Source organism: Thalia democratica, chromosome 1 (assembly GCF_965202585.1).
Source record: "Thalia democratica chromosome 1, ktThaDemo2.hap1.1, whole genome shotgun sequence".
Classification (NCBI taxonomy): domain Eukaryota; kingdom Metazoa; phylum Chordata; class Thaliacea; order Salpida; family Salpidae; genus Thalia; species Thalia democratica.
Window position 1 is genome coordinate 63,863,891 of NC_139165.1, and position 24,266 is coordinate 63,888,156.

At 25.4% G+C, this 24,266-nt stretch overlaps 1 protein-coding gene across 3 annotated transcripts; it reads right to left on the minus strand.

Moving 5' to 3' along the window:
• Nucleotides 1-2,170: 2,170 nt before the first annotated feature.
• Nucleotides 2,171-24,266, minus strand: LOC145849191 (semaphorin-1A-like). 3 transcript variants are annotated; one of them, XM_082954303.1, is made up of 17 exons: nt 23,537-23,978; nt 23,295-23,424; nt 19,683-19,800; nt 19,505-19,612; nt 17,556-17,703; nt 15,981-16,431; nt 15,528-15,791; nt 15,346-15,460; nt 14,957-15,156; nt 14,727-14,795; nt 14,592-14,647; nt 9,601-9,745; nt 7,566-7,641; nt 5,993-6,032; nt 5,705-5,753; nt 4,084-4,202; nt 2,171-3,844 (listed from the first exon to the last, which is right to left on the minus strand). In XM_082954303.1, the coding sequence occupies exons 1-17, from the start codon at nt 23,892-23,894 to the stop codon at nt 3,459-3,461; spliced, it is 2,832 nt and encodes a 943-aa protein (XP_082810429.1). In that variant the 5' UTR covers nt 23,895-23,978; the 3' UTR covers nt 2,171-3,458. The 3 variants fall into 3 exon arrangements, with proteins under 3 accessions (XP_082810429.1, XP_082810428.1, XP_082810427.1); XM_082954302.1 differs by lacking the exons at nt 2,171-3,844; nt 4,084-4,202; nt 5,705-5,753; ... (1 more) ...; nt 7,566-7,641; nt 9,601-9,745 and adding exons at nt 11,385-13,800; nt 24,143-24,266 and having other exon boundaries at nt 23,537-23,858; XM_082954301.1 differs by lacking the exons at nt 2,171-3,844; nt 4,084-4,202; nt 5,705-5,753; ... (1 more) ...; nt 7,566-7,641; nt 9,601-9,745 and adding an exon at nt 11,385-13,800.

Consider the following 24,266-nt stretch of genomic DNA (forward strand, 5'->3'; position numbering starts at 1 on the left):
AATCACAAAAGCTAATTTAAATAACCAAAAAGTTTTTAAGATTTTTTATATTAGAATGATGTCATTATTACTGTATTTCTAAAAAAAAGTTTTTTAGTTAAAACTTATAAGTCAGAAGATGAAAATTACAATATCCTATATTTGTATACACATTAGTGAGGCTTAAACTTTTCGAAGGACAAATCTACAACAATTAACATTGTGTGAAAATTATTTTGTATGGTAGCTTTATTTTTAATCTGATATTAAAGAAAAGGCATTTTAAAGCATTTAATTTTAATGAAAGCGACTAATATTGATAAAATACGTGTCAATTTCATATTGACCTTTATAGCCCAACTTAGTCTTTAGAACGAAACAGGTTTGTAACTATTGTTACGTTTTTTAGTAGTTTAAAGTTATGTAATTTTTTGTAACGAGTAGTTTGAAAATATTTAAACATTTTTTAAAATTTCTATTTAAACTAAGCTTGTTGATCAAAAGTTCTTTTGATGCTTAAAAATTAAATTCTTGAAACAAAAAAAAAATATATATAACGTTTAAACCAAAATGAACTGAACAAAAAATATTTTAAAACTATGAACGAGTTTATGAAACATATTAAAAGTTAAAGCTAGTTTAACAAAATTAATTCTTAACTTTATTTTACCTCCAGACTTCTAAAGTAATTTTAAACTATTTCAAACTTACAAAAATAAATAGACTAAATAATTAATGTTTTTACAAATGTAGTTGTGCAGCTGTAAGATGAAAATAGAATAATATAACACACTTCAACAGAGCTCTGTAAAAATTTAAATACTGTAAAGAAAGAATAGAAGCTAAAGTAGGTGTATACATGTGTTCATTAAAATAAAAATAATTGCTATAGATTTTTAGAGGTTAATGGTTAATAATAGATAAATACTTAATGCTAAATCTAACTTTTAACATTAAGTATTTTATCTATCATTAACCATTAACCTCTAAAAATCTATAGCAATTATTTTTATTTTAATGAACACATGTATACACCTACTTTAGCTTCTATTCTTTCCTTACAGTATTTATATTTTTACAGAGCTCTTTTTAAGTGTGTTAATCCTTTAACACACAGAAACATATGTCAGTGTAATAAAAAAAGGATACTGTATAATTTGTTATTATTATATATTCCAGTGAACTTGTTTTACTAGGATCTTTTGTTAGCAAACACTTAAATTTATATTTTGAATAGTAATTATACTTTTTCTTTAACAATTTATTTTACTAAATTCAATATTAATTTTAAAAAGTAAAGTGTTAATTATTATATTGTAATAATACCTATAAAAAATGATGTAATGTATTACATACTTAAACTTTAAGTTATTGATTTATAATGTAGTATTTGGTTCAAAAAACATCTACAATAAATAAATGTTGTTGTTTTTTCAATTTAAATATATATTTTCGGTTATATAATATCGTTTTTATACTTAACTTTTCATATTTCTTAAAAATATACTAGTCTAAAACTTACAAGCTGTTTATATTAACTAATTGACGACTATATTAATACTTATCAGTTTATCAATACCTACTTTTTATATTTGCAATTGAATTTAGACACAAGATTAAAAAAGATACTATCATTTATCTGCAAAAATATTTTTTTAATTCACTTGAAGATTTAATTACGTTTAAAAAGTAAGATTTATAAAACATTAACTAAATTCTTATTAAGCAGTTAGAAATTTTCTATAGATTTAAGGATTATACTAAAAGTTACAGGGAACTAGAAACTATTATAAAAACTTGAAATAACGTAAACTATTGTAATAGAATACTATTCATCTTAAAAAAAACATATACAGAAGTGTAATTTTTTTAGTATATAAAAATTAAAAAGAACGTTAGAAATAATTTAAAACGGAAAAATAAAAAAATTAAAACATAAAAATAACTTATGATCTAGTTTCCTTTTAAACTAGCTATTTGAAATCCTATTGAGATATATTAATGAAGTAAGTTGACTATGACTATGTTTAAAAGTTTCTAGATTAAGGAAATGTTAAAAGTTATTACATCAATTAAAAAAGGTTAGGATAACAAAAACCGATGTAAACTATCCTGAATTGATTTATCAAGTATTTAAGAATAGTAAAAAAAATTACAGACTTGTTATTTTCTCAAATTATTTTTTTATATTTTAGGAACTTTTTTCACGATGAAATTTTGCGGTTTATCTGTTATATTAAACAATTAATTTCAAAAACAGAATTTTAAGCTTTTAGATGTTTTTACCCTCATTGTTTTTCGTTTTGTTGCCAATTTTAATAACAGAATGTAATAAAACAACTTCAGTCTTAACTAAGTTTGTCAAAAAAAAAACGAAAATAGTTAATAATCAATTGTTTTAGTAAAAGCTTAAAAGTTCAGAAATTTTTCAATTTTTTACACATAAAATTACTATAAACAGTTTTTGCAAATTTTTATCTGATAAAAACGAACACAATTTATAGTAAACACAAACAACTAGTTATAATAAATAACAGCAATATTCAAAAAATCTTATGTGTTTGCAGACGCGTCTCAGTCATTGTCTGATGAGTAGGAAAACGTATACAAACCGCCGAAACAGTGGAATTTTCTAAAGAAATATAATCTAGCATAAAGCACGCGAAAAATCTTGTTCTTCAGCCAGGTATGTATTTAAAGGGAGTAATTCTCAGAAATAGCGGCCTTCTTTCATTTCTTTTTTAATATTGATTAGAAGAGCAATTATAAACTTTTTGCGAATACATCGATACATTGTTCAAATGAAAATTGTTGCGGTTGCTCGTGGCTGGAGAAAAAGTTAATTTTCACAAAAGAAAGAGGAATGGAGCATTTTTAAAATACATGCAGCGGTAGGAATTTGTCAATGAAGTTCTATAGGAAATAGTAATAGAAGGAAGCTTTGCCTGCTTTTACGGTGTAATTTTATCTTTTAAGTTTAAATTGAGCATTTACGAACTTTTATCGGTAGTTTTCAAGAGGATATAAGGTGATCGACATACCGAGTATTATAGGTTAGCAGCTAAACAGTGAACGAGGTGTTTCTTTGACTAATTATCGCCCCAATCGTGTAATAAGCGCTTTGAAGTCTCCGCTTTACTTGTTTTTTGTTCGTTCTGTTTTTCTTGCTTTGAACGTGCGAAAACAGCAAAAATAAGTTTTATCAAAAATTTTACTTTCACTTACATTGAAAATACTTTTACTCTTTACAAAGCTTGTAATAACAAAAAAATGTTTTTGAATTATTATGCTTATGTTGCAAATTTTTTGTGCTTTAAGTAGTTTAAAAACTAAAAAAATTAAATTTCAAAAACTTCTTATTAGATTTTTTTGCTTCTTTTGCTAACAAAAGTTATAATAGTTTTAATTATACGACGAATATCTTACATTAAATAGCAACAAAACGCTTTTATATGTTAAAAACACCTATTACAGTAGCTTTACTCGATCAATGATATCTTTTGTTCGTTATCTGTTAATAAGTTCTTGTCAATAACAGTTTTCGAAATAGGAAGGACTTTCTGGCCTTGGAACGACTTAGATCTGAACACAGGCTTTGGAGGGAGCTTTGGTTTAGTTCTTACGTTTTTTCCATCACTTCTAAAACTGTTAAATCTGTGTATTCCCATTTTAGGCTGGATAGGCGGAGGACGTTCTAGCTGGTGATTTAAATAAAGCATCGATTCTGTAGGGAAATGTACCAAGTTATTGGAATTGTTTGAGTTTGTATTGTTTTTGCTAAACCGAGTAGTTTTCGGAGGTAGCTGCGGTGCACTTGAGTCAGAAGTTTTACTTTCCTCCGCAGTAATTTGCTGCGAGTTTCCCTCTGAGTTTTTTGTAAATAATGTTTAGTTTTGTTAACCTATAGCTTTGATAAAATACATCCAAAAAACTAACTATCATAAAAAAGATTTATTTGGAAGTTACAAAAGTAAGAATAAAAGAAAAAAACTGCAACTTTCTTAATTCAGATCGTAATGTAAATAAAGCACTACGTAAACAACTAAAACATACTTTTGCATTTCTTAAAATTAAAAATAAAATCTTAAAAATAACATAGCATACCTTGCTGGTAGATGTTGTCTAGATTTTCTCCTAGGTCGTTTTGATACTCTTTATTTTCATGAATTAGATTGACTTTATACCCAGATGCTCCAGGTTCTTTGTTATCAGTCTGACTCAAGCTATAAAATGTTGAAAATTAATTTTTTCTCATTAAGAATTCTTGTCATCGAAGTCAACTTAGCTACAGAAAAAAAATTAAGTAGCTCAAAAATCTTATTGAAAAATAAAGCAATAAAAAAAATGTGAAAGTGACTATATTCTAACAGTTTCAAAACGTTTTTAAAAAGTTTTCCTTCAGTTTTTGTCTACCAGGTTATAAGTTATCAGGGCTACAATGCTTGTTTTAAAATTGAAAAGTTGCTTAGTTTAGATTATAATATTTAAACATTAATCTAGTAGCTTAAAATTCATAATGAGTAATCAACTTTTGTCATTCTACAAAGGCAACATCTAAATTAAACTTAAAGTTATGTCTTTACAAACTTGAAAGCAAAACAACGTAAATGATACTACAATATTGTCTAGGATTTTAAAATTAACAACATTTACTTATTTCAGTTCTTACAAAACACTTTTAAAGTTCAAAACATTCATTGAATTACATTGAAATTTTAAATAGTAGAATAATTTTCCGCTTTGAACTGCCCTAACAACAGATTAAAGATCTTATAAGCTAAAATTGTAAGTATTTTTCAAAGTTGACTGATGTAAAGTTTTAGATTTTTATAATTAAATTATTTGAATCTACTTTTATTCCAAAAATACTTTTTCAAAAACTTGAAAAAAATTAAAGTGGCTCAAACGTATATTTTCTTTTAACTACAATACAATTTTAAGCTTGTTGACTTACCTTTGTTTTTGTATACATAGATTCTTAGAAGAAGGACAACAATTTATTTTTCCAATTACACTTGGCAGAATACAACAAATACAAAGTGCATAAAAGGTTTGAATAAAAACTAAACATGCTTTATACAGAAATTTTAGATAAAAAAGTTTTGTTTTCAATTTAATTCTTGGATATAACAAAGATTGTAATTTAAAGTAGTTAGATTTTTTTTTAAGTAGTTTATAAAAATTTAAACAGTGGTAACCCGGTAAGATAAAAAGACTGTTTTACATATACAAAGTAGTTCTGATAACTTTGAAATAAGTACATAAGTTATATTTTATCTATATTCATATAAGTAAAATATATTTTAGTTTTTTTTTTAGTTTAAAAAAATTTTAAATCGAATATATTGATATAATGTCATAGAGTTTTTCAGTTAAATTTTATGATAATCTGTTACATACGGTTGGTTTAAGCAAATCCGTTAAGGTGTAAAAATGTATTATAGTTGGTAGTTATAATAAAAGTAAATTGATAATAATTTAAACAAGCGAATTGAGTTGAAAACTTTCTTTTAATAGTTTACAACTACTTACATGTATATATATATATATACTAAGATTTAATTTTATAAACTAGTTGTTAATCTAAAAAAACTGTTTTCAAGATTAGTAATCTGTAAATGAACAAAACATTTGCGTAGAAAAATGTAAAATTGAACTCGGGGTTTAATATAGTTTATATTTATTTAGTTCTTACATAGTACATAAAACAGAATAACTTATTAACCGTACGTAACCAGTAGACTTTTGTTTAGAATTTTCATCCTCAAAAACTTCTGAAATTAAAAATTGCTTTTTATCAACGTTTAATATAAGACGAAAAATACATAGCACAAATAATTAAATTTTGTGAGAATTATCGTTAATTGTAGACCAAAAATTATACTGGTAACCAAAAAACTATAAAAAATAATTTTTCGAAATTTAGAATTGCTTTATTGTAGATATTAAAGTAAAATAATGTTCCACTTGTGCACATAAAAATTGTTAAAAATTAAAATAATTAATTTTGAACCTGATTTTTGTTGTTCGTCGCATGTTTTTCCATCTTCTATCTATAGATATAAATTTATATTTTTAGCACCAAAGAAATTTAATGCTTAATGGAAAAATATAAATTAAGTATGCAAGTTTTGAATTAGATTGCGAAAAGAATACCAAAACAGTTGCTCATCGCTAACTAGGTACGCTTACAAATTTTTTTGACGTCACGATATACATTTTTATTAACTACAAGCGCAAAGTATTTACTACTCGCTAAAAGACAATTAGGTTAAATTTTCATGCTATCTTCTTGCTCTAGCTACTCGATGTTTTAACTTTTATTAGGTTTGGTGTAACAAAAGTAAGAATTAGACAAAAAACAACTTTATAGTGGAGTATTTACTTAATTTTGAAAGTAAAATAAACTAAGACACTTATATTAGCAGCTATATCTCTGTTTTGCCCAAAAAGCCAAACACTTAATGCTTACTTCCTGTACTTTAAATGCATTTCTTTTCAGTGGTATCTTTAGCATACGTGTTATTATAACAATTTAGTTTTGAAATTTATGTGTGCTTTAGATTTTTTAGGAGCCAATTTGTATAACAAATGACGTTTTTAGTGTTGAAGGTTCGTAAAAAAGTAAAAAAGAATTTAATTTCTTTACTACGTTGAAATAACTTGTGAAAATATATTGTAATTTTAGAAATTTATACAACAGCTTCTGATAAACTGAACTAAATTTAAATAAAAATTTTAAGTACATATAGTTAAACATAAAAAATAGTTATAAGTTAGCAATAGTTGATTTCATACTAAGCGTGAAAGTATTAAAATTAATATAATTTTTTTTAAATTTAACATCAAACTTAGTATCTTAAATACTATAAAGCATACGACTTATAAAACTTTATATAAAGTTAAAGCTAAAATATAATTTGTTAAATAACCTAAAAATATTAAATAAACAAGAGTTTAAATAAAACTTAAAACCTATATAACAGACTATTTTCTGCTGCTATTTTCTTGTCTATAAAAATCCCAATTTAACATAGATCTTTCGTCTAAATATAAATACACAATAGTGTTAAAAATTAAACTTAATAAACCTTTAAAAAGACGCTTTTAATATTAATATCATAAAATATAAGTTATTGAGGTAAAGTTTTCAAGTAAAATTATATAGTTTTGTTAAGTAATTTTTGTAACAGTACTTTATAAAATAAAAAACATAATATTCTATTACTTGTAAACTAAAAAAAGTTTTCTACGGTTACTTATTAAGTTAGTTATAAAGTATCACTGTACATACTTTGAGATACTTTTTAAACATTGAATTATGTATGATGCAAATTAAGTTAAATCATTTAAAAAATATACCAAGACTGAGCTGGTTTAAAAAAGTTTTATTTTGATATAAAAACATCTACAACCCGCAAAAAAAGTTCAAAGTGTATTTTTAGAAAAGCTTTTTCCGAATCAACACATTTTAGTACTTAAAAAGTACTAAAACATAAAAGAATTTTAGTTTATTGTAAAATAAGTATTATAGTCACTTTAGAACTTGAGTCAAAATTAAAAACTTGATAATTTTAATATCAAACCTGCTCTGAAGAGTTGTTAACAGAGCCCTCTTTTTCTTCGACAGAACTTTTTAAGTTTGTAAGAGTGATGCGAGTTCTAAATTTTTTTGTTAATAAATACTTAAAAAAGAAGTTTAAATATAGAAAATCAGAAGTATAAATCGTTAGAATGCACTGTTTTCTTGCGATTCCGTAAAATATATAAGACTATGTTCATATTAATGAAATATAACGAAAACAGCTTTTTTTTTGAACATTTACTTTTAAATTGTAACTTTTGATATCGAACAAAACATAGTATTTTTCTGATAATAGCTGTTTTTTAAATTTGTTATGTAGAAATTCATATCGAAACATAATGTTAAAAGACTGCTTCACAATGTCTATGGTTTTAATATAGATTGAAAAGTTCTACAATTAGCCATAAATAATTAAATTAATAATTTTATCACGTTATCATTGTTTTTTTTTTTTTGATTTCATTAAAAAAAAATTTACACTAAACTACATCATGTTAAACAATCAACAATTAAAGTTAGTTTATTAGACCTTTTATACAGGTGTTATTTTTTTTACAAATAGTAAAACAAGAACAACTTAAGGCAAATAGCGAAGACTTTTAGTCATTAGAAGTATCCCCACAAAAGCTGTATAAACTGTATTACAATAAAACCTAAGCAACTATAACTATTAAGTACACAAAGTAAAACAATACTAGCTAAATAATTAATAAATTTAAAAATAAGTTTTAGATTACGGTTTATATTTTGTAACTCGCGTCTTGATAAACTTATATTTTTAAATTGTTAAAAAAGAAACCAGTAAATCTTTTTTTTTAACCTTTATCTTTTTTTTAGTTTAAAATTTAATAAAAAAAAACTATTGTGTTTTACTCCTACCTAGAGTTTTTAATTCAAAAGATATTAAATTATTTTAAAGTTGTGGTTTACAGTTATAAGAACTGGTATAATAAATAAAAGGTTTAGCTTTAACAAATTTTTATTATACAGAGTTCTATCTGTAATTCTTATCTAGTTAAAACAAATTAAAATATTTATGGCTTACCATATAAATTTAAATTTGACTTTCAGGTTTAATTATTGTTGTTTAAGACATAGAAACTTGTCAGCATAAAAAAGGAAGCATATATTTCTAAAATTATTTATTGTTTTCTACAAAACTAAAATCCAATATATAAATTTAGTAAACAACACACAAGCAAATTTAAAATTAATAGTTTACCTTCTTGCAAATCATAAACAGTTATATTTTCAAATAAATTTAGTATTACTAATCTTAATTTGTAATTTTTTTACTGTAAACTTCTCAAACCCGTTTCAAACACTTTTAGTATTAGTGTTCTAGTTTTACAAATACCAAAGAAGGTAAAGTAGACTTTTAAATTAACTTTTTTTATAGCCATAAAAATCTATGCTTAAATGGTAATTGTGTTATAGTTATGGATTTAAACTATATATGTTTTAACACAAAACTCATTTTTTCTCAAAAAAAAAAGCAAAAAACAAAATTAGTTGTATTAGTTATTACAATATTTTATGATATGATTTAAAAGGAAATAAAAACAGTTTTTCAGTTATGTTGTAATCTAGTAATACTGTATAACATAAACATCTTACTAAATTAAATATTTTTTTTTAAATATTCAATCACGTAAAACATGAAATTTTGTTTTAAAAATCCTCCAACTGTACGCCTTATGCACAATAAAAACATAAAAAATAAAAATAAAAAATCATTCAAATTAAGTTTTAGTTCTATAAAATACTCTAATTTAGTTTGGTTACTGTATCTTTAGTTGTTTTGTTCAATAAAAACTTAAAGTATGCAAATATGAATTTAACAAAAGACAAATAAATAAATGTGATTTCAAAAAATATTTAAAATCATAATAACATGACTTATTTGTGTCATATTTACAGAAAAAATTAATATTATATACTAATGAAACTCTAAAAAAATTGTTAAGGATAAACAAATTATAATTATAGTTAATAATTATAATTATTTAAACAAAGTTTAAAAATTTGGAACTTACGGTGAGTATGAGCTCTTTCTTTTTTTTGAGGTCGTTTGCTTACAAAGTAATGCTATACCTATGATAACCAGAGCAACGATAAAACCAACGAAGAAAAAAACAATCTTGTCTGACAAAGCCGCTGAAACCATAGCTGTTTCCGGTTCTGAAACATAAAACACGTTAATAGTTGATAACTTGAAATAAATAATTATGATTATACGAAAAAAGTTTTATCAATATAAAATTTCATTAAGATAACATAGAGTAGCATCTATTGTGCAGTATGATTAATAAGTTGCAAATAATATGTTTAATATTCTATGCACAAAAAAGTTCTATAACCATATGTAAAAAACTTAAATAAGTATGGTGTTTATGAAGTTTAAACTATTTTTGATAAAAACAACACTATTTAAAATTATACTTTTAACTTTTTAAACTAAAAATAGGTACTATACAATAAGTCTTAACTAAATTAAACTTAAGACTTTTATTGCATTTATTCAATATAAAACACTTTTATAAATTTAAATGCAAAATAAATAAACACTAAGTGAAAACACATTAAAACTATTGTGATTCTTTAAAAGCAAGTATACTTGGGATAATGAAAACTTTCAAGTAAAAGTCCTTGAGCTTTGTCTTATAAAACTTTTGAAATACATCGAGGGCATTAGTTTTGAGATCAAAAGGAATTCCTTCGCAACAAAAATAAACAAAAAGCTGAACAGTCAAAGCCCACTCGAAGCTGCCGATTGCTCTTAAGGCGGAAATAAGTATTTTGTACATCACTGTGGTCTATTTAAGCGATTATAAAAATATTTCGCTTCTCCTCAAACAAGTCGCATTTTGAAAATATTTGTTGACGTCAGCATGTTTCGATTTAGGGGAAAAAATAAAATTTGACGTAAAGCGACCATCGGCTAGGTACTACGAAATTTTAATAAAATAGTGCGTTGTCTTAAATGCTAAGAAAACAAGATTTACTACTGACACTATGGTAGCTAAACTATAGTTTAAAGTTTTTGAGGATTAATAAATACTGCCTTTGAGATTTAGATCTTTGTTTTTAGTTTGTGTCGTAAAACTTAAAATGGTATACATATTATGCCTATTTGTGATGAATTATAAAAAAAGTATTATAAGAAAGCTATTACATAAGGTTTTGAATTTAAGTAAGAATAATATACAATAAAGTTCTGAAAGTTTTAAATAAGAAAATCATTAAAGAAATTTATATTTGTATGATAATTCGATATTATGATATAAATTAGACCCTAAATTATGTGCTTTTTAAAATTAAAACGCTTTTTTGGAAAAAATTTAGTAACTTAATAAAAGTTCAAATGAGTTTCGATAAAAAACATACTATCTAACTTTAACAAAAATTTTTTTTTAATCTTAATACAAGTTTTTTAAATATGGTACTGACCTTTGATTTACTGACATAAGTTTTTACTATGTTGTTGGAAGTGAAATTCTTAATAGATATTATTTGTATACTTTTGTTACTAAGTTTTACACTTTTGAAGTCTTTTTTATTGGTAAAACTGTCATATGCTTAGAACTCACAAAGCTAAACAAAGTTTTTTCTTAATGTTTAACTATCGTCATTGGAAATACTATTGTTGTTATTGTTAAAATATATCATAAAACTTGATTTTTGAAAATAAAAAAACAACACAAAAATCACGATTTGAATTAAGATTTATTTTTAAATTAATAAGCTGATCAGCACTTAGTACTGCAAAGTGATATACCATAGAAAATAAGAAAAAAAAAGCAGCAGAATATAAGCAAAAATCCTCGGGTTTATACTTTTTTGAAATATCTTTCAAAACTAAACAAAAAATTGAACAACTAAAAAGCAGTAATGTAATTAGAGTATTTGAATAAAAAGACTACATTCGAAAAAGTTATTTAGAATTTCAATTAAAAAAATATTGACTTTTTTAAACTTTAAAAACAACTAGATTTATTTGTAAGTGCGGCAGTAAAACATAAATCTCTTGTTATTTTTAAATTCGTACAGCAAGAAATGTGGTGAGGTAGAAACTCAAAGATTTTTATCAAATTGTAACTATTTTTTGATATATATTTAAACTAAATCCAAATAAAGCTGCTGTTTATCTATATTATTATTCTTTTAAAACGTTTTCTTTTGTACGAAAGTTCACAAATGCATTTTCTAACACTTAAATTCAAAACAACATTCTAAAAATACAAATAAATATCAAAAAAAAAATACTAATCACAGTGAGGTTTCAAGTTAATTTTACCAAATCTAAAGGTAGAAAATTTTAAAGACAGCAGCTAAAAAATATAATTCATATTTTTCATTTGGTAAATGAGACATTCAAAAAAACAAATATGTAACATATTTGTCTTACTTTACTACAGATTAGTCTAATAGAGCACCTTATACTTGTGGGAGTCAGAACTGTATATGATCTTAAACTAATGGTTTAAAAACAATTATTATAGTGGTTAGTTTTCAAACTAAAAATATAGTGCATCAAAGCAGTTAGTATAATACTTCTAATAGTAAATTGAAGAAGTTGTATTTTTATTACGAAAAGCGTACTTTATAGTTTGAGGTGTTGTATACATTTTAGACTGGCTAAAATACACGAATAAAAAAGAAAAGTTGAAGAATACAACGTAGGTAACTAAAGCTGAAAATATAGTTTAAAAAGTTAAGTAAACATATTTGAATGCACATACTAATTTTGGCAAATAAGTATTAATTAAAAAAAAGATTTGATAAAACTTTTGGCGAACAAAATGTTGGCACACTTTTCAAAAGTGTTGGCTGTAACAACATTCTGAAAATAATCACAAATACTCTATTTAGAATAGTAAGTTTATAAAATTAAAAACTATTTAGATTTTGTCAACTTTTCTTCACGTAAAAAACCAGCTGAATTTTGTTACCATGTTTGTGTTCAATTTCAAAAGGTACGTAACTATCGACAAAAACACTTACATTACGTTTTACTATATGTTTTATCTGAGTATTTTTAGGTTCTCGTACTGATTTGTCGTTAATTTGTCTAGTAAACATTTCATAAAAATCGTTCGTACAATTTTCTCGAAAAAATTTGTTCAGATCATCTTTTGTATCAAAAATAAGCTTGTTTGATGTCAACTTGTCCCCTTGTCCTTTAAGAACACCTCGAGATCTGGCTCTCTTTCTCATACTATCCCAGTCGTTTTTCAAAACAAAAGGTTCAGTCTTGTAGCAAGTGCATCCTTCACAGATATCAATAGGAATGGCGTTGTTGCTTTTAATGCTTTTATTAAAATCAAGTGTTTCTCTGTATGGTTGATTTTTACAGAGATTTTTGTTTTTAATTGAGCTAAACATTTTTTCTATTATGCTGTATAAGGCTGTTTGCAGCTTAAAATCGTCTCTTTTGTGAAGCGGGGGGTGTACTTTACTTCTTTTAAGAACTTTAAATGTGAATTTCATTGTTATTTTTTCCTCTCTTGGGTCATACACGAACGTCATTGGATAACGACTATCTACTTTTAATTCTGTTTCACCTTTTCTGACTTTCTTGTGACGATACCTTGATGGAACTTCAAAATGGAAAAATTTCTTGAATGGTTCGAAGCAGTTTTTATCTTCATATCGGTATCTTGACAGTCGAAAAAACGATCTTGCATTTGTTAGAGTCTTCCAGGAGCACTTTGTTGGCCAGCAATGACCTTCAACACTGTGATCGCATTTTGGTTTCAAACAAGAATCGGTCAGCAGGCTTTGCGTCGAAGTGTCATTCTCACATTTAAGCGGGGCATACTCATTTTCCATAAAGTTTTTTAAACTTAACCACAGTGATGGAGCGAGAGGTAGGCTGAGTGAGCGTGATTTCAAGCAAGATTTCCTTCTCATACAATGGAGCACCTGGCTTTTATTGCTCTTGTTAAAGTAGTTTTCAATTATGCCGTAAGCTTTTTTGTGAAGTGACTCGATAGTGTGCATGAGTAGCGGGTTTGTGTGAGTCACGTGACTAGTCATGTTGTACGGCAGCGTATGGTGGTTCTTGAAGTTTGCAATCACCTGGTTAGCCGTGTGGTTGAGCGCTTCTCTCAGTTTCAGCATGCAGTTCCGACGTTCTTCTAACTTGAATTTCGGACCGAAACCAACTAGATTTCTGGTCAGTTCAGGTTCGAAACTTTCGACCCAGTCTTGAATCATTTTGGCTGGCGAGGCTTCTGAAATGTATAAATGGGAAGTTGAAGGAAAGAAGTCGTCGTTTTCAACCAAAATAAAGTTGTTAAGAGTTTTTTTTTCTCAACCGAAATATAATTATCAAAAAACTGTTTATTATTAAACTTATTTGATTGATTGTAATCAAAACTTAACAAATATAGAAAAGAAATTAAATATGTAGAAAAATATAAATGTAACTTTATTTAAACATCAATGAAAAAAAAGCTTAAACTTTTAAGAGCTTAAAGATTTATTTTTTTTCAGCTTCAATAATTTACAGCTTTCTAAGTTTTATTGTTTTTTATTACTTCAAAACTATATTTTAACTCCACCATTTCGTAATGAAAAAAAAGTTATGTTTTAAGTGAAAAAGGTAGGAATCATTTATTTTGTTTTCATAACAGTAAATTAATGTATAACGTTACTACTTAGTTCTAATTTTAAATAAGTTTAAAAGAAACATAAATGTTATATTAAATCCAGAACAAAACACAAAGTAAAAATATAAAATAAAAGTATAACAGTGACCACAAAGAAAAAAGTTTGTTGAAAAAAAAGTATATGTGTTTATACGTAAAAAATAAATTAATAAAATCAATGCAGTTAGTACATTTTAGTTCTACAAAAAATTATTCGCTACTAAACAGACAAATCTATCTATCACAAAATAAATAGAAACTAGTATTAAACTTTTAATAGTTTCAAAGCGATATTTATTATGTAAGTTGACTACAAATACTACTAAAGTTTCAAAGTAAAAATTTTAAGTTTTTAATTAATAAAAAATTCTTACTTTCAGCTACAGCATCTATTCTTCCTTCTATTTCATCTACTGGACCCAAAAACTCACTATAAAATATTAAATTTTAAAAATAGAACAACAGCTTTTGTAAGACCTTAGCTCTATAAAAGTAGTTAATAATATTACCTGTTTCCTAATGTTCTTTGAACGCATCTTTTCCGACTATATCCGCATTCTGGATCAGCTTCACATATACTACAAAAATGTATTTAGTCTAATATTTCCTAAAACAGATAAAGCATTAGTTCTAACAGTTGCGTCTACGCGCAATTATTATCTTAAAAAAAGAAAGTTTTAAGATTTTTTTTTTTATTTTGTTTGATATGTAGATATTTATTTAGAATAAAACATCTTACGTTTTATTAGTGTGACCCGAGCAAGTGGCTAAGTTTGAGAACACTACTCTATCTTTAAAAGCGATTATTAGTTTAGATGCTTTTGCTGAGTTGTTTGACTGTTCAGTTCTTAAAAGAGCTTTTACTTCACAAACTTTTGGATCAATCTTACAGTCTTTGTGATTAACAAAGTTCATTTCTTCCAAATAAACAGTTGAATCCTAATAGGTTTTATTTTTTCTTGAATATGTTGTGAGATAATTTTTGTTTTCTATCTTTAATTAAAAAAATTTAAATAAGATTTTTGGTAATAAATTTATTAAAAAAACTTTTTACACATCATGTTTAATTCATGCTTAAAAAGACTAATTTATCTTTAGTCTGTTTTTATTTGAATGTAAATAACTAACCATGTTTTTTCTCGGTTTAATCCGTAACACTGACCCTTTGTCAGTTCCTAAATACAGCATTACTTCATTTTTAAAAGCTGCATTGCTGTCCACTAGTATTGTAGTAATGTTAACACTGTAAAACATGTTATTTAGATTTATAAAAAATGAAAAGTGTTATGTTTATAAAAAAAATAACTTACTTGTCTTCTGTGAGAAAAATAGCTTTTCCTTTTAAAGGAGATACTATAAGAGTATGACTTTTTGCAAATATTCTATCTGGTTTAGATACATCTTTAGTTAAAAATGAACATGTTGATAGTCTTGTCGGTGGCTCCACAGGCTCAATTGGATAGTAAACATTGTCTACGTATTTTTTGTCGAAATATCTTCGTTCCTCAAAGTTTTCGATGATATCAGTCATTTTGTACATACAGACGACTGATGTCTGTTTTATGATCCACTCTCTAAATTTAATTTTTGAGTGTTTAAAAGCTACCGTATGCTTCAACAAGAAGGTAATGACTAATATTGTTGTTTAAAACTTTTGCTTAATTAAAAAACAGTAAAGATTGTTTTCTATTTTTGCACTAACGCATTAACTATCAAGACAATTATATTTATAAAAAAAAATTAAACAATTTTTTTTAACTTACTTTGGGGTTGTAAAGGTTGCATAGAGAACATCAATTTTTTTTTTGGAATTTTTTTCTGTGATGGTAACCACATCAGAAACTGAAGTGATTACGTCATAGACCATTGGAGGACCGTCGCCTTTCTGAAGAGTGCACAAAATTCTCGATTTTGAAAAAGTGTTCCACTCTTTATCAGCATACTCTTCTATTTTGTCATCTTTACACACTTGCGCCACTCTACTGTATCTGGTTTTTATTTCTGTTACAAGAGGAGACTCTCCCTTTAAAGCTCCCTCAGAGAAAAAGATGTAGACTTTTTCTCCGTAAGAAAGCATTTTAATGAAATCAGGATTAGATTCAAACGAGTATTTGTTTGTTTTCATGAAATCTGATGATCTTATCATTATTGGATCTTCATCACGAAATTGGCCACTAGAATAGGCAGCCAAAATAATATCTGACTTGTTCGAGTCTGTAAAAATAAATTACTATACGTTTTATACTTAAACAGACTAATAAACATATATAATGATAAACTGTATATTTACAGTAAATACACAAAAGCTTTATAATTTTATTAATAAGATGTAACGTTAAAATGCTTTAAATCCTTGAGATCCTGATAACCTGATAAGCTTATCGGAATATATACCACATATGTTTTTGTAACAAAACTTTATTCCGACTAACGGCGTTTCACTGCTATTTTATTTATTTTTATTTTTGAAAACTTGCCTATTCTTAGAGCTTTTTTTGAGGTTAGTACATACTTTTATTAAATTTGTAGTTTTAGTAGACAATTTATATTTCTATATTTTTATTCTAAACTTTGTTTTCAAACCATGAAGTTCGTTTATAGTTACTACTCACGTAAATATTATACATAATTATACATGCTTTTTATTCTAATGTGTGTTAATATTTTATAGACTCCGTAGATCTGTTCTTAAATTTATTTGAGAGCAGTGAAACGCCGTTCGTCGGAATAAAGTTTTAACACAAAAAATCTGTGGTAATTTTATTAATATATAGCCATCTTTTTTTTTTGCAATCAACCATAAAATTAATAATACTTAAACTGTGTTTTTTTAATGTTAGTTATAAAGTTTATTGAACGACTAAAAAAGACGTTCAAAATATTTTGTCCTAGGACCTGGTGCACGAAGAATCTTCCGGTTATCGATTCGCAGACTTCTTGGATATCTTTTAACGTATTGTCCAGAACAAAATGAAATAATTAAGTTTTAAAATATAAACTTATATCATTATTTAGGTAAGCTTACCATGATATTACAAACTATTTATAAAATGTAGCTATTTATTGCCTAAAATCAGATAACTAACTTTAAATAGTTAATCATACTTTATTGTTACAAACAAAGACTTACAAGCACAAACCGTAAGTTTGAACTAAATAATTTTTATTTTATTTTGCGCTTGCTATAAGCATCGATAGAAAGTATAATCATTCACTAAATCCTATAAGACCTATAAGTAGAAAAGTTAAATGAATTTACAATTTTATTTTCTTCTATAACGTTTTTACAAATAGAAAGTGTGCTAGTTTTAAAACTGGACAATTAGTTTGTTAATTACTTTTATTTGTTAGCTGAATGCTGATGCTGTCTGTTTTAGACTTGCTGCAAGCCTCCGTTACTTTTGCATTACCCATGTTTATATCACAATACTTTGCTTCACTGTAGTTTGATTCGTCCATTCCTTTTTTTAAATGAAAGTCTTCACGCTGTTGTATATTAAAAAACAAAATTTAACTTTGTGTTTGAACGTTTCTTTAAAACGTTATTTTTTAAGTTAAAATGATATTCAGATGTTATACGATACACTTGTTTTAGAAAATAAATTGTAGCATTATTTATACTGATAATTTTTAGCAGAATTTGTTATATAGTTAAAATACAGTAGACTACCGCTTAAGTACGCACTTTTTTTTGGTACGCACCCCGCCTTAAGTACGCACTTATCCTAAATTTTCGATCATCAAGTTTTTCCAGATTATTTTATGTTTCCAGGTAGAATGGCCAACCTGCTGAGTTAGCCTGAGACTTTCACAATTTTTAAACTAGTACTGTAATCCTGAGTAGTCTAAGTGGCCTGAGATTGTGACAGTCCTGTTATTAAATGTTAATAAACTAAATACTTATGTAGTGGTTGCAGAAAAGTGAAAGGAATAATGATATTTCAGCTGTAATGCTATAAATTAAATAAATCTAGATGACAAAGTTAAAAAAACCTACAAATACAACATAGTTAAGTCATAATTTAATTTGAACGTACACACATTGATATTTTGAAAATGTTTGGTAAACACAATGTAGTTTTGTACTTTCCCTCTAACAAAACATGGAAAAAATGGCTTAATATTCTTTTTTATATCATTAACTGACATTGACTTTCTTTATTAAATGTATGTATTAATTATGTAGAAACATTTTATAGAAAAAATAAATCATTTTAAAATCTATTAAAAAAAATTGCAGATTAAAATTTTGTATTAAATATTTTTTTAAATAAAAAGACTTGTTTATTTGGCTTAATTATTTCGTGGCTAGTTGTAAGAAAGAAAACAAACAACTGAATTTCATATTATACTACGTCGTCAAAAAGTACGCACTACCCGTGCTATGTACGCACTTTTTGGTCGGGTTCAATTTGCTTACTTAAGCGGTTGTCTACTATGGAAAGCTAACCTTCATACTTATAAATAAAAGTAAAGTTTATTATAATACTACTAATGGTACTGTCAAACTATTATTTTTTATTTTACTAACTTGTTAAAGACAACCGAATTTTAGTTTACAGTAATTACAAGTTTAAAAAGTTTTCAAACAACTTTAAATAGTTTTATTTATAATACAAAACTTTATTGTTTTAAGATTAAAACACGATAAAAAGTTCAACTTAATCTGTACTTTTTATCAATTAACATAAGTTAAAAATATTCCTGATAAGCTGATTTTAACAAGATTCTGAAAAAAAAAACAATACAGCTAAAAAGAAACATAACATTTTTAAGATATGATAATTAACACTAGTAACTTCTTATATATTTTAAAACATAAATAAAAACTTAAGGGTGTATGATTTCAGTTTTGTTCATAGTTTGAAAAAAAAGAAAAATATATCGTTTTTATGAAACTTTCTTGTTTTACCAACTTAGAGTTATTGGTTAAAAAACTAAGTTGTTATTTTAAAATATTTAAATTAGTATGTTTTGAAAAAAACTGCTGCTACACGTCCACAGAAATGGATAATTATATAAATTTTCTGCGGAAAGTTGTTTCAAAAGTAATACTATACATAAATTAAATATTTTTTAATAATTTAAAATACAAACCAATTTTTTTTTGTTATCTTTAGATAAGAAATCAATTGTTTTTACTTCAGTAGCTGGGGCTGTTGTTACTTATTACGTGATAAAATGTAAATTTAGAGGCATCAGTAGTAAAATAACTTAAAAATAAGTTTTATATTGACAACTCTATAACACCTGCCTTTACTTATGTGAAAACAAAACACAAAATAACCGTATAATATCTACATTGTCCTTTCGCACCAAAAGTTCCACAAACTCTTAGCTTGCCGTTTGGTTTTAAATAAATCTGACGTATGTCATTTTCACAAAACATTTCTTCCTGAAAATTTAAACGTTTAAACAAACTAGAAAGACATTGCATTAATACTGCAAAAAAAAACTTGACTTACGTTGTATGTAATACAGCGTTCTTTTTGTTGAACACTTGGGGGAAAATAAAGTCTTTCACTGTACAAAACTGATGGAGATTCATCATCAAATGAATTTTTGAACATGTACACATTGTTTCTGTTATTTAAAAAAAAAAATGGTTAAAATTTGTAGAACTTTAAACTTAAAAACTTATAACCTCATGATTAAATATTTTTATAGACTGTAAGTTATAATTTTTTACCATAGTAATTGAAATCTTACTATACTATTAGTTTTTTTTATAAGTTTACGAATCAAAATAAAGCAACTTCGATTCACTTATAACAAAAAAACGTAAGTAAACTATAAATATTTTTATGTTTTATCTAACATGCATATTTATGGCTCAATTTAACCAATTCAATGTGAGCATACAAAATAAAAATAAAGTTTTTCTAGTAAATAGACAACGTGTAAAAATAAAAAGTAATTTGGCAGAAGTTTGATAGGTACTCGAACTGTAACTATTTATTAGTATGTATATAGTATTATTTCGTAGGAAAAAATTCGAAATTATTCGCTAACTTTTACTTTTGTCTATTTTGTTTATTACTTCTAAAAAAGGATGTTTCAAACTATCATCATTAACACGTAAAAGTATTGCTACAATGTTTTGTTCATTAAAGCATAAAAAAACACATTTTTATTAGTTATATAAGGATATGAATCTATACAATAAGTAGAAATAAAATGATTCATACACCATCCTACTCTATAAGCATAAAAGTAAATACAAATTTTCTTATCATTGGCTTCCCATGACAGTTGTGAAAGACGATATTTTGAGTCAAAGTAAATTAGTATTGCTGTAAAGTCCTGTACTATATCAACCTTTCCCAAAAAATGCACTTTTTTTGAGATACTTTTTTAAAAATTAAATTTTTATGGAAATATTTAATTTTAGACTTATAAAATATGGCTATTAAAATACTCACTATAACTAATAGCTGAAAGTAATGAGTTGCAAATGCAAACAAGCAGATTAGCTCATCACTATTTTAACATTCAAGTTTAAATTCTTTTTTTTCATGTTTGTCATGTTTTAAAATTTAAAGAAGTCAAACACAATGGTTAAACTTGATAATCATCCCCTATAGAAAGAATAATACAACAACATTGTTAAGTTTGAGTGTAATGCCTGATCAGTTTTTCTTTGATCTTTTGTTCCTTGCATGTGTTTATGAATAAGTAATAGCTGCAACTGTTCATACCATAATACTACAAATTTTGTCTATATTACTTATAATTTGTCTTCTAGTATCATATAACATTCGCAATTTTTAATAAATGGTTTATGTTGTAAGAATAAAAAACTCAATTTTTTAGCAAAGTGTACATTTAAATTCAAATGTTTAGACTGAGTTAAACTAATATTGTAGAATACTAGTAAACTGTTTCTAAGGTTTCTACAAGTTCGTGTAAACTATTAGTTTCTAAGCAAAAAGGGTTACGAAGCTATTGATGTTTAAAGTAAAACCTCTTTTATTTACAGTTTAGTGAAATTAATTTGACCTTCCAAAAAAACAAACTTATGGTAATTTTGTAAACTATGTCTTACAAAGACTCTTAATTAAGAATTTATTTTTTATAGGAACGTATAGGAAGTATTGCAGAACTTTTATTATCTTTATTGACGTAGTTAAGCAATTACGTCATAATTGCACCTGTCATTTTTGAGAAATATAAGCATTTAGAATTGAGAAAATACAGTCTAATTTCTGCTAACCTATTTCAAGTTTACAGGTAAATTTAATAAATTTTAATCTGAGAAAAATTGTAAATTTATTCTCTGAAAAGTATCCTGCATGTAACACGATGTTTGTAGCAAAAAACTATTGCTTTAACAAAAGAAATAACGGCCGCTTGCTACGTTAAGATATGAGTAATTACTTTCCTTTTTATTCGGTAGACTTTTATGCCTTTGATGTATTGAGCTGCGTTTCCTTAAACATTACATCATCACATTAGGCTAACTGTCATAAAATTCCCAATACGTCATGTATAACAACATATTAGTTTATTTTTTATATTTAACTGATAAGTAAAACGTAGCTTATACTAAAACTTTTTTATAAAACAGAAGTGAAATATATCAACATAATTAAACCATACTAAATGAACTTTTCTTAGATAATTAGCATTAAAAAAAGAGAAAATATATTCTTTTACTGTTTCTTTATACGTTAACTTGTAAAAGAATAAGCATTTGCTCTGTCGGAAAAATAATCTAATGACTTAAAAAGAAATTTGTCAGTTCAGATTAAATGTATTTCATAAAAAATATGTTATAAATATTTCAAAGTTTGTGGTATTAGAACAAACCTTTTTCCATTTTAAATCAGAAACTAAGTAAATTGTTTTATTGGACTTTTAACATATAGCTAACTTTTTTTAACTTAAAATTGTTTTTGGAAGTTTTAGTTTTTTTCTTAAAGCTAAACATTTTTAGAATACATCAACTTAAAATACATCCAAAAAATGTAAAAATATTCTTAAGACCAATTTTTGATAAAGTTTATAAAAGTTTTTTATTTAACCTTAACTCATAAAATTATTCATATAATAAAATGTTTTTAGAATAAAATAAGATGTGTTGTTATAATTTTAACTAACATCATCACTGTGAAATATGTCTACTAAATTATAAATCATTTTTAATTTAAAGTACAAAAGTGGACCATATAGAACTAAAGCTATTAAAAAATTTACATTTGTAAACATTGCTCCAGACTTAAAAGATCAGTTACTTATGTCTAGGAGAAATTTGAAAATATTTAAACTGCCTATTTGAAAAAGAAGCTTATAAATAATTCAAGTTTTTTGCTGATATCAGTAAGAATTTCACTTTTTGGAAGAAAAAAGTTTTGTAAATAATATTTGACTATAAATTTTTTCTATATACAAGAAAAATTAAAAACTTTACTAACTTTTGTTCAAAACGGTTATAATAATAAGAAAAATAAATTAAATTCTTTTTTTAGCAGCTTTGCTAATTAAAAAAAAGCTTTTATGAGTTTAGGCTTTTTTATTTTTTATCATGTTAAACATAGATTAAAATTTCTAACAGAATATTCTAAACAAACTATATTAAATATATATGTTTTATAAATTAGTTTAAAGTTGTCTTAAAAAATTATTATTAAATAACATATTACATAACTAACCTATAAACAATATACAATAAACCGTAAAATAAAAAGTATACAAATATACAGCTAGTAAACAAGAATCTTAAGTAAAACATTTTGAAACAAAATCTTATTTTTTCCTCAAATTTTTATTTGTGCATATGTATGTTATATAAATTTTTCTAAAATTCTCCCAAACAGTTTTAATTAAATATGACTGAGTTATTACTTAAAATATAGGCTTTCCTCAAAAGTTTTTATTAAATGTGAAAAAAATGCGTTCACTTTTACAACTAGTTACAGGAAAATTAATTCTATCAAAAAACATTTAATACTTAAGAACGACCGTATTAAAACAAAAAGTAAGTGTAAGTTCTCACAGTCAAGATAATGTACAAGTATATAAGTTTTCTAATTGATATCTACATATTTATATACAGTTATGAAATAAGAATAACATACTTTGACCCAATCAGTATAAGGTTGTCATCGTTTTCCCATTTGTCTATACTGGTCAGTCTGGTAAACGAAAAGTTCGATCTACTACCGTCGGCTCCCCATCCTCGGAACGTAGGAATTGTAAAATGATTTACTGTAAAAAATGAGGCTTGAAACTAAAAATTAAGCAACAGTTTTATAAACAATACTTTATGAGAATTGATAATTAAAATTAATCAAATAAACTTAAACTACAAGTTATTTACTTTTGGATCTAATGAACGGCTTTCGGTTGTTCAACGACTCTGGTTCGCGGTTAAAGCAGCTGCAAGAAGGCGTGAAAAGGGAGATGAGGAACAAGAGAACATGTAATGAGAGATATCTTCGTCTTGGATTCCTGCTCTTTTTATTTTGCATTGACTGCTGACAAAAAGACTCAAAACAAAGAGTCTTTTTGGTGTTTTTGATGTTTTTTTTCTTTGTAGTTTCTTTTTTAAAAAGCGAAGGAATCAAAAGAGTTGATAAACTTTGACGCCTAAATCCAATTATGATCTCAAGCTGCAAGTCATCTTCTTTAATTCTTTGAATCTGGTCACACGTTCTTGTATTAAGAGAAGAATTCATAGCGACCTAGCTTTTATGCTATTAATACAAACTTCAAAATTCGATTAAAAGTTGTGTTTTTTTACACTTTATATGCTTTTAAAACTAAATTCTAAAAAAAATATCGAGTTTAAAAAAAGATAATTAGCTACTGTTGTCCTAAAAAAATAAAACATTGTGAATATTAACTAAAACTTAACTAATCCTTGATTTTAAACTAATATAATTGGTTTATCACGTGAGTAAAATGATTGATATTGAAAACTTACCGAGTACAAAAGATAATATTTTAAATGTGGTGCAGCAACGAAAAAAAAACTTTTAATGTTCGACTGATCTGTTTAAAGTGAAAACTAAACTACTTATAAAAAATACAATTTTAACAAACTTTGC

Coding starts and splice junctions, on each gene's coding strand:
- LOC145849191 (XM_082954301.1), bottom strand. CDS start 23,894: ATGAATTCTTCTCTTAATACAAGAACGTGTGACCAGATTCAAAGAATT. Junction 17,704..19,504: donor GACAATGTAGATATTATACG/GTTATTTTGTGT, acceptor AATATACAACAG/CGTGAAGACTTTCATTTAAA. Junction 16,432..17,555: donor CATTCAGCTAACAAATAAAA/GTAATTAACAAA, acceptor TTATTTTTACAG/ACTCGAACAAGTCAGATATT.